Source organism: Dothidotthia symphoricarpi, assembly GCF_010015815.1.
Source record: "Dothidotthia symphoricarpi CBS 119687 unplaced genomic scaffold P153scaffold_19, whole genome shotgun sequence".
Lineage (NCBI taxonomy): Eukaryota > Fungi > Ascomycota > Dothideomycetes > Pleosporales > Dothidotthiaceae > Dothidotthia > Dothidotthia symphoricarpi.
This window is the reverse complement of record NW_022985026.1, coordinates 307,336-318,421: the sequence shown is the minus strand read 5'-3', so window position 1 is coordinate 318,421 and position 11,086 is coordinate 307,336. Positions and strand designations below refer to the sequence as shown.

At 23.7% G+C, this 11,086-nt stretch overlaps 1 protein-coding gene across 1 annotated transcript; it reads left to right on the top strand.

Annotated features, from left to right (window-relative positions):
- Positions 1-1,102: 1,102 nt before the first annotated feature.
- Positions 1,103-3,061, top strand: P153DRAFT_360046 (uncharacterized protein; the record flags this gene model as incomplete). The annotated part of the gene is made up of 13 exons (XM_033666898.1): positions 1,103-1,121; positions 1,209-1,251; positions 1,651-1,688; positions 1,864-1,871; positions 2,135-2,160; positions 2,199-2,218; positions 2,249-2,272; positions 2,480-2,539; positions 2,657-2,673; positions 2,760-2,767; positions 2,797-2,808; positions 2,983-2,986; positions 3,023-3,061. The coding sequence occupies 13 exons, from the start codon at positions 1,103-1,105 to the stop codon at positions 3,059-3,061; spliced, it is 318 nt and encodes a 105-aa protein (XP_033520100.1).
- Between the last annotated feature and the right edge of the window lie 8,025 nt (positions 3,062-11,086).

Below are 11,086 nucleotides of genomic sequence, written 5' to 3'. Positions count from 1 at the left end.
ACCCTAACTGCTAACGCCTACTAGAAATAGCTAGTACGCTACTAGAAGGACTATAAGTAGAGGAAAACTAGTACTATAGATCCTTAGTAAATTTATCTAATTTATACTAGTAACTACCCTTAGGGTTAGCCCCTTACAGTATACTATTATTATAAATAATTTTAGAGATACCTTAGTATAAATAGTTAAGTTTATACTTTATAGACTTAAATATAAAAGTATAGGTTTAGCTAAACTAGATAGAAGAGTAGTAAAAATCTATCTAAATTATACTAAGTATAATATTAAATTTTCTAATATTAGTAACGTAGCAGAAAGTAGTACTAGTATAAGTTCTATATTATATAAGTAGGTTAACAGCTTACGTAAGTATACTTACTAAGCTACTATCTACTAATTAGAGTTTAATTAGGTCTAAGGTATAGTATATAGTAAGTCTATATTACTTTACTTAATCTTAACTTATAAAGTAGGCACTTACTCTAAAGTCTATTAAATATCTTATTTTATACTATTTACTTTTTAGAGTCTTAGTATAAGTAAAGAACTTAAGTTATTTTACTATACTTAGCTAAGGTTTATAATTTATAAATATAGTAGAGATATAGTACTAAAGTATTAAAGATAAAATAACTTTAGTAATAGTAAGAAGTTTATATATAGCTTATTAAAGATAGTTATAGTAGATAGTAATACGTTTAGTTTAATAATAAGCTTTACGCTAGTTAAGCTCCTATAAGTAATTATTTATAAAAGTATCTAAAAATCCTACTTTATTAAGTATTTATCTCTACTAATAAGCTTACTCTTTATAGCTTTATTATTTATATTAGCGTACTCTTTATTATTAGACTTATTAAATTCTTAAATTACTATTATAGTATTAAGGTAAGAGATTTTACTTAATAAAGTAAATAGCTTATTCTTATAAAAAGTATTATAACTCTAAGCTTAATATCTATCTTTACTATAGTAGAAGCACTTATAAAGTTTAGCTAGTTAGTTATACTTTTTTTAGAAACAGCCTTAGGTAATGCGCTACTCTTATTTACGTAATAGTATATAGTAATTAGATTTATAACTATTCTGCGTAGCAGTACCTATGCTAGCTATAGGCCTAGGTATATATTAGAAGTTAATTCTAGTGTTAGTAATAGAGATACTATATATATAGTATAGAAATACTGCTAGTAACTTACTACCTTTAGATTTAATTAGTACGCTTTTAGCTAGGTCTTTATCAAGAAATTAGTAAGTATAAGAGATTATAATAGAGTTAACGTATTTAATAATATTATATACTACTATAAAGTAGGCTTACTATTTTCTAAACTCTTTACTATAATTTTATTATAAACTACTATTAATAAGCTTAGCTTCTGCTTTAGTAATCTTTTTAAATTTATTATTACTATAGAACTTATCTAGTTCTTTAAAAAGGTTTAAGTAGTACTAGAATTTTATATAATTAATAAGTTTCTATACAGTATCTTATACACGCGTTTCTAGATATATAATCTATTATAGTTCTTTTAGAAAGGATTTGCACTTAGTAATAGTAAAGTATTACTACTTTTTTTAGTCTTTATTATTCTTACTATAGAACTTATTTAGCTTAGGGAGTTTAGGCTAGTAAACCCTCTTTATTAGTATAAAGTATAAGAGAGTTAAGGTAGAGTTTTATTATAGTAAGTAGTTTTACAGTTTATAGTTATAAGTTATAGGCTTAGTATAGTATAAATAGCTAGTACCTATAGTATAATAGTATTAAGTTCTATCTTATAAGTAGGAATACTTAGGAGTAGAAGTATAGTAATACTATTTTAGTATCTTAAGTAAAAAAGTCTTATACTACGTAAGTAGTTAGGAGCGTAAGTATAATTATAATTATAACTATAAAATACTTATCTACTTTCTATTCTTACTATAGCCTAGCTTATATTAATAGACTTAGTTAGTTATAGCTTTTAATTTAGCTGCTAGTTTTCTAACGCAGATATTAGCTATATCTATTACCTAATAAGCTTTTATAAGGTTATTCTTATAAGTAGCTATAATTTAGGTTTTATTAATTACTTTATTATATACCTTTTAGGCGTCTTTTGGTTACTTTTTATACTTATAATAGTAGTAGTTAGCGTTAGCTTATTTACTAGTAAGGTTAGTAGTAGTTTTACTAAGCTCTTCTTTAGTTATAGTAAGCTTTACTTTAAAATAAGTAAGCTTATTAGTTACTTTAGTATATAAGTTACTATTAATACCTGTTTTTTAAGTAAGTTATTTAACTTAAGCTTTAGCTTATTAGAGTTTATAAAGTATCTTCTTATAGTTTTTATAAGAAATAGTATTCTTATTATTAGTTTATTATAGTACTTACTTAAGCTTCTTTTCTAGGCTTAGCTTATTATCTAGTTACTTATCTATAGCTAAAGTATAATTATATAGAGAGATTATAAAGTTAGTAAAAAAAGTATACTAGTCTTTAGGCTTATTAAGAATAGCCTTATAGAAGTTAGTTATATTAGTAATCTTAGTAGTAGTAAGCTAGGATATTTATTTACTAATAGTATAGTTCTAGCCTACTCTTATAGTAGTATAAGAGTCTATAAGATCTATACCTTGTTTAATTTTAAACTAATAGTTATTATTATTATAGCTTATAATTTAGATATAGTATATATAACTATTACTAGCTATTATAAATTAATTATTACCTAGGTTAACAGCATAATCTATATATCTATTATAAAGAGTTATAGGCTCTTAGGTTAGACTACTACCTATTACTTTTATTAGTAGTAAGGTAGAGTAAGTATCTAAAAAGGTACTAGCGTAGTATAAGAATAAGTAGTATAGTACTAAGAGTTCTAGGTAGTATACTAATTAGCTACTAACTACTATAGTTTAGGTAAAGTCTTAGGTAGTACCTCTATTTATTATTATAAAGAAGTATTTATATAAACGAAAGATTTAATTATATAGGTCTGTAAGTACTAGTATCTATAAACTTTACTAATTATAGGTCTACTACTACGTCTATATCTTGCCTTATTATAGGTAGGCCTCTTTTTATTAGTGGTTTAAGTTTCTTATTAGTAGGGGCTTCTTTAAGCTAGTCTATTAACTAGCCTAATATTAAAGTTTTATACGCTAAGCTTCTAGTAAAGTACTACTTAATATTATTACTATTAAGAGTAATTATACGTAAGCTTAGATTAGTAGCTTAATAAAGTTCTTCTACTTTATAGGTATATAATAAAGCCTTTACTAGCGTATATACAATTACTAACAGCTTCTAAGTTAGGTATAGTAGGGTAATAGAAATTCTATAGCAGTAAGCCTAATACAGTATACTTTAGGTATAAGAGTTAAACGTAGTATAGTATAAAAGAGCTAATAGAAGTTATATAAGAAAGATAGAATAATTAGTTAAATTCCTTTAATAAGTAAGATACTGTGTTAGTAAGTAACTGTAGGGCTGCTAGGTAGCTACTAGCTAGATTACTAGCTAAGCGCGCTAGCCTAGTAATTACGTAATTACTAGCTAGCTATAGTTTAAGCCCTTAATATATTATATATATACTTATTCTTCTATACTAGGTATAATAGTTCTAAATAAGAGTTAACTTACCTTTTTAGACTATTATTATTTACTCTTTCTAATATTAATTATTACTTCTTTTATTAGCCTGTGCAAGCCCTTAACGTATATACGCATAAAAATAATTTTGTTTAATTATTACTACTACGTAAAATAACTAATTTAGGTTATACTTAGGCTGCGATTTAAGGCCTAAAAATGCCTAACGCTAGAAGAACTACTTATTTATACTTCTATTTTAAAGAAATACAGGGTTAATTAATCTACGTTGTCCTAGAGGCATTGTAGAGTAATAAGCACGTATAAAGAAGCTATAATCATAACTATAATCTTAACCTTATATAGAATTATAAGCTTTTACAGTATATTAATAGGCTTTATAAAAAAGGACTACTACCTATATAAGAAAGAATTAGGAACTTTATATTAGAATAAGCTAGAAAACCTAATAGAAAATAATCGATTAATTAGCAGATTAAGGTAAAACTATTTATCTAGTTTCTTAATAGACTACTAGTATTAATACAAAATACTAAAAGCTAATTTAGCCCTTAAATATAAGTTTTAATTTAAGTAACTATACTATATAGTTAAGTAATATAGTACTAAGCTACTGTTTATATATAATATAGATAAAAAGGCTTCGTATTAGGGTACTGTCTAAAATAAAGAAGGTCTTTTGTAGAAATTAATATAAGCGTAAGTAGGACTAGGTAGTACTCTAGAATAGTAATAAAGAGTAAATTATAGTACTCTAGAATAGTAATAAAGAGTAAATTATAGTACTCTAGAATAGTAATAAAGAGTAAATTATAGTACTAGCTTTTATTTATACGAATAGATTAGCTTTAACTTTGTAACTAATATATTAAGCTCCTCTTAGTAATCTCTAAGATACTTAGATTTAAGATCTTAATTATTCTATTTATTAGGCTTTATTTTTGTTATTACAAATAGGCTAGATATATAACTTAATACGCCTAGCGTAGCTAAAATAAGAATTTAATTAGGAATCTTAAAAAGAAAGTGTAATGCTTATATTAATTACTTATTATTAATAGCTATAGTAGCTATATTACTATAGAGTTTATTAAGTACTTTAATAAAAATAGAATTCTTGCTACTATTCTACTACATTTTTTAACCTATAGCCTCTAGCTGCTTAGTATAGTTATATTTAAGCCTTTCTTAACAGCTTACTTAGCTAAGCTCCTAAATTTCTAGATATATACTAAGGGCCCTAATTTATTACTAAGTAAGACTTCTATTAGCTTTCTATACAGCCTAAAATACTTTATTAAAGTAAGGTATAATAATAAAACTTATAAAGCTACTAAAGTCTATCTACCTCATTCTAATAATATACTCTAATAATTTAATTAAAGAGGTAGCTAGCTATTATTAATCTTATTTATAAGCTTAGCTTTAAGTACTTTAGACTAGAGAAAGATTAGGTAGATACTAAGGCACGTAGTAATTAATTAAGGCTCTTATAAAATATAGAGCTTAGCTAAGCTATCTATATAATCTTAATCTAGAAATTACTTATTAAGTAATAAAGTAGCTAGCTTAAAGAAGCTATAATCTAAAAGAAAAAATAATAGTAATATAGTAAAGTATACTGCTTTAGCTACTAGCTTCGTAAAATAGAGGTACTATTTTCTAGTCTTTTATACAGATAGCTGCTGCTTAAAATCTATAAAAGCAAAAAACCTATATTAGGAGAAACTATAATACTAAGAAATAAAAGTAATTAAGCTTTAAGATAAGTAAAACTAGCTTAAAGTAAACTTTCTCAAATAATAATATTAAAATTAAGATTTAGCTAAGAAGCTAATAGCTTAAATAAGCTAAGAAATAAGCTTAATAAAAAGAGGAAAAGCTTATTTACCCAGCTTTAAAATAACTCTAAAATAATACTTAATTATCGTAAAAGAATATAAGTAAAAGCCTTAAAGTTAAATAAGCCCTAGTTCTTAGTTTAGTAGTTAATTATAGAGTAGGTATATTAAATAATAATAAGAAGCCTCTCTTGCCTTCGTCCTAATAAAGCTAAAAGATTATACTCCTAGGCTAATTAAAGTATTACAATTTAATTACAGTACTCTAGTAACTACTATATTAAATAATCTTATAATTATTCCATTTATATTAGGTGCTGCAGCCTTGAAAACGTAGCTTAAAAATAGTGTTCTGCGTATATAGGCCAAGGGCGTGCACGGGCTAGTAAAACACGTTATATAAAGAGGCTAGGTATTAGGTTTTATTCTTGGTTACTATCGTATAATCTTGCTATATAGTATTATTTTAGGTTTATAGCGTATCTATGCTTGGAGTATAGGTAGAACTATAGTATAGTAAGAATCTAATATAGTAAACTAGTATAGAAGCTAATACCTTACCCCTTTTTACATAGTAAATATTAGTATAAGTAAATAGTAAAGGTAATAAAGAGCTAGTTAGCTATCTCTTAAGTACTAGCTACTTAATATACTAATATAGATATAAATTTAAAAGCTTAGGTAGATATTAGACATAGTATAGTTTAGCTCTTACTTATAAACTATAGTTACGTTAAGATAACCTTTTAATTAACTTATAATCCTTAATATCTTACAGGGTAATAATAGTTTATATAAATAAGCTAGTATATAACAAATCTTTATACCTTAAAAGTTAAAGTCTAAATACTTTATATATCTCTTAATCTATCTTATCTTGTCTCTTTTCTCTACTAAGATTATGCTGGTTAAAAATGTAATCTTATTAGCGTAGCCTAGGAGTTTCTTAACTAGATTTTATAGTATACTAGTAATTAAAAAATTATTATAACTAATTACTACTACTAGTATGCTATTTACTATTAAAATAAACTCGCCGATTTTAGCTAATAGAATAGTAGGCTGTATCTCTTAAGAATATTAAAATCTAAACTTAGCACTAAAAAAGAGCTAACGCAGGGCTTAATACTAACACGCTAACAAAATCTAATTAACTAATAACTAGGCCGGAATCTGCAGGTTTATTTTACTAGTGTATGCGATACTAGTATATTAATTAAAGTTCTACTAAGAGATAGTTAATCTGCTATTTAATACTCTTATTCTATACTTTTACTAATATCTATTATTAATAGAAGGGATAAGTATTAGCTTTAATACTAAGTAACTTTACTATAATTATACTATATTACATCTTGTTTCTTATAGAATAAGTAAAAAGACGCTAAACTCTAAACGCTATAATTTTTTTTTTAAGTATTAGTAATTAAGTTTTTAGGACTAATTGAATCCTGCCAAAAGCATATAATAATAAGAATAATTAGAGAATACTAAACTTCTATTATTATAAGAATCTTAGTTTGTTATTAAGAATATATCTCTTGAATTTAGGTCTTTCTTATATTCTAACTTCAACCTTTAATAAATAAAAAAATCTTTTTAGTAATTTATTTTAGGTCTTATTTTTAGCTAGTGTCTAGTAAGCTATCTATTAGTAGTAGTAAAAAGTAGATTAAGAAGCTAATATTAATAGAAAGTAAACTATTAATAAAGTTTTTAGAGTTATAAAAAGATCTATCTTCTTAAATTAATCTTAAAAATCTTATTTTGTATTTATCTCTTATTTATAAGCCTTATCTATTAATTTCTTAGAGGCGTATAGTGTTTTAAAAAATAGTAATAACTAATCTTTACAAAGTATAAGAGCGGAATTAGTAAATTTAATAGCTACGATAGCCAGAATAGTAATTAAAGTATAGATCTGTTAGAATCTCGTCAAAATTACAAGGAGAAAGTAATAGTACATATTTTTTATTTAAAGAACTGTAATACTCAGCTCTTATTACTTTAAAATTAGTAAAGAAATAGAATTATTATTTTAGGTTTATAACGTATTTCTACTTAAAGTACAGGCAGATATATATAATATAGTAGAAGTCTAATATAGTAAATAAGTATAAAAGCTTATACCTAGCCTTTTTTATATAGTAAAAGCTAGTAAAAGTATAAAGTAGCAGTAAAAGAAAGCTAGTTATTATACTATTTATTAGTTCTTAGCTAATTATTATACTTGTCTATATAATTACTTTAAAGTCTAAGCAGCTGTTAGTTAAAGCTTATTTTAATTATAGACTTTTAATAATACTATAAATTATCTCTAGGTTTTCAGAACTCACTAATTAAATAGTAATTTTTAAAATATACTTTTTAGGATGTTTTCAGGGGACTAAAGGTAGGAATAGTTAATATAGGTAACCTAGTATTTAGATATCCTTATACCTTAAAGGTTAAGATCTTAATCTATATATCTATTTATATATCTATGTTATCTTATCTCTTTTTATAACTGAAATTATACCTTACTATTAATATTATCCTATTAGTATAGCCTAAGAGCTTCTATACTACGTCTTATATAAAACAAATAATTAAAAAATTAAATTAAGTAATTACAAGTACTAGTATAGTACTCTAATTATCTCTAGTAAGATATATAAGAGTTTAGTTAAGTAGTAAAAGAACCTATAACAATTTACTTAGTATTAGAGTAATATATTCTATATAATAGATTAAAATAAAATTAAGTACCTTATACTTATAAATAAGCCTAAAGTTAAGTTATACAAAGTTAAAGTATATCTTTTTATATATAAGTTTATAAAGCTAATAAGGCTTTTAATAATATCTAGCTTTTCTATCTTGCCTAGATTACTTCTAAGTATTATAATAATGCTACTTAAACTCTAAATAGAAGCTACTTTAAGTAAGCTTTTACAGACTTTAAGTATTACACTTAGATAATAAGATTAGTATAAATAATCTAGTAAGTATAGACTATAAAAGTAACATTAGTAGTATAAAAAAAACAGAAACTATTACAGCAATAGTAGTAGTTATAGTAATAGAATTAGCGTATAGTAATAGTAAGTTAAATAAAAGAAGGTCTTATAATATATATTAAAACTACTTAAACTTCAGCCTCTATAAATACTGTTAATAAAAAGGGCTATTAACGAAATAAAACGCAAACGTAAGTAAAATACAATAGAAACATAACACATTGATCTCTATCCTTTAGAGATATATAGGTTATAGGGAATATTAAATTAAAATACAGTTAAAAAGTTAGTTTAATAAATTAGTTTTTCAAATTTCTTATATAAGTTCTAAGGCGTATTAATAATATTATATTATAAAGTTCATATATAGCCTAATAGCTTTGTTTCCTAAGAGTTTTGTAAGACTAACTTTACTTAAAGCAGAAGTTAGACTAAGTAGAACATAGCGTATATAAAGTATATAACAGAAGAAAGGAAAGAAAATATAAGAAATAAAGATGTTTTAAATCTTACTATTTAGAAAATTATTATACGCTACTAACAAGGATATTAATTATTAGAAGATAGTAATAACAATTTTTATAAAATGCTTATAGCTATAATAATTGTAATAGTAATACTTAAAGTATTAGTAACTCTAGTAACATAACGCTGAAACATAACCTTTTATAAGATTATACTAGATATAAGATAAATAATTTCAAAAATTAAAATAGGTATATTATTAAAATTAGGTTGTATAGGGTACACTAGTAATAACTAAACTTTAATCTATTTAACTTAAAATTAAGTTTTCAAGATAGAAGAAAGTTAAAAATCTAAATTATTATTAGAAGTTAGCTTTTGAAATAAGTATAAAGTGTATAAATACTCTATAAATAGAATTACTTCTAAAGTGTAGCAATTTGTATCTTGTTAAAGAAAAAACAAAACTAGCTTTACTAAAAGCTACTATATATAGAGAAAGAGTCCTTATTACCTTCTTTCTCTAAATAAAAAAATTTATATGTTACGTAACTATTATATTTTTATATACGAATATTTATTTTATATTAGTGTTTGCTGTTTCTACTAACAATAGTAGCTATGTTTAACCTAGTTATAAGATATTAGCTCTCTGCTTTGCATTACTATTAGTGTTACTAATACTATGCCCATTACTATTACTATTACTATAATTATTACTATTACTATAATAACTTCTGCAACTTCTAAATTAGCTACCTTTAACGTGTTATAAATTAACTATATAGTTCGATAGTTAGGCCCTATACTATCTAGATTACTTTTATAAGTCTGTTTTTGTAGATAGTACACTCAAGATTAATAAAAGCTTACTTAAGGTAACTTTAACTTTTAGTTAGAGTAGACTTAATCTTGAACTTATTATTCAGAATTCTTTCCTAGAAGACGGGGATTAATATATTATATTACTATTATATTTTAGTTACGCACGCGTTTTATTACTTATTAGTTATTATTATATATTTATAATAACTAAAGTAGCTAAAGTTTTACCTAGTTATAACTCTCTGCTTTCTATTACTATTATAATAACTTTTGCCTTTACTACTACCTATTAGCTAGCTTTATCCTTATTCTATATTAATCCTATAGATCTATAGTAAGGTTTTATACCTTTTAAATTACTTCTATAAGTCTCTTTTTCTAGGTAGTATACCTAGGGGTTATAAAAGTTTACTTAAAATACCTTTTATTTTTAGTTAAAACAGTATTATTATACTGCTTAGTAGTAAAGCTATTAAGTTAAAAAAACTAAGGATTAAAGAAAGCTTTACTAGCCTTATAGACCTATATAAAAAGAAGCTAAACCTTAACTTTATAAAGCTTTACCCTAAGCTTATTATTAAGTATAAAGTACTATATAGTATTTAGGTTAATTAAGTAGAATATATTACAATTATACTAAGTAATCTTCTCTAATTCCTTTTACTACCTAACTAGGTCTTTAGAGATTTAATTAAGTATATTTTAAGTACTACACTAGAACTAGTAATTACTTACTTTAAATCTTTATTTAATAGTTTACTATAAGATATAGTATAGAAACTCTTAAGCTATACTAACAAGATTATATTATTAGTTAGGTATAATTTTAGTTATAAAGAAAATTAATATAAAAAGATAAATAAATAAATAAATAAAGATCTTAACTTTTAAGGCGTAAAGGATAATTATATACTAGATTACCTATATAATCTATAATTACCTATAGCATTTATAAAGCTACTTTAGTTATATATTTAGAATTTCTAGTAATTTAAAAAGTTCTTATAACCTAGCTATAGTTTATAATATAATATAAAGTTAACAACTAAACTAAACTTAAACTAATAGCTCCCTAGATACTTAAATAAGTATCTATACTAGTATATTAAGTAGTTAGTTATTAAGAAAAAGTATACTAATCAGCTCTCTATTACTGTTACTATATACTTTTACTAATTATTACTATATAAAGGGGCTAGGTATTTACTTCTATACTAAGTTTCTATATATAATTCTTAATATATTATATCTATCTACTTATACTTTTAGTATAAATACACTATAAACTTAAAATAATAATTAAGAATTCTTAGTTACTAGAGCTTAGTATAAAAAATACCTTTATAAAATTTATA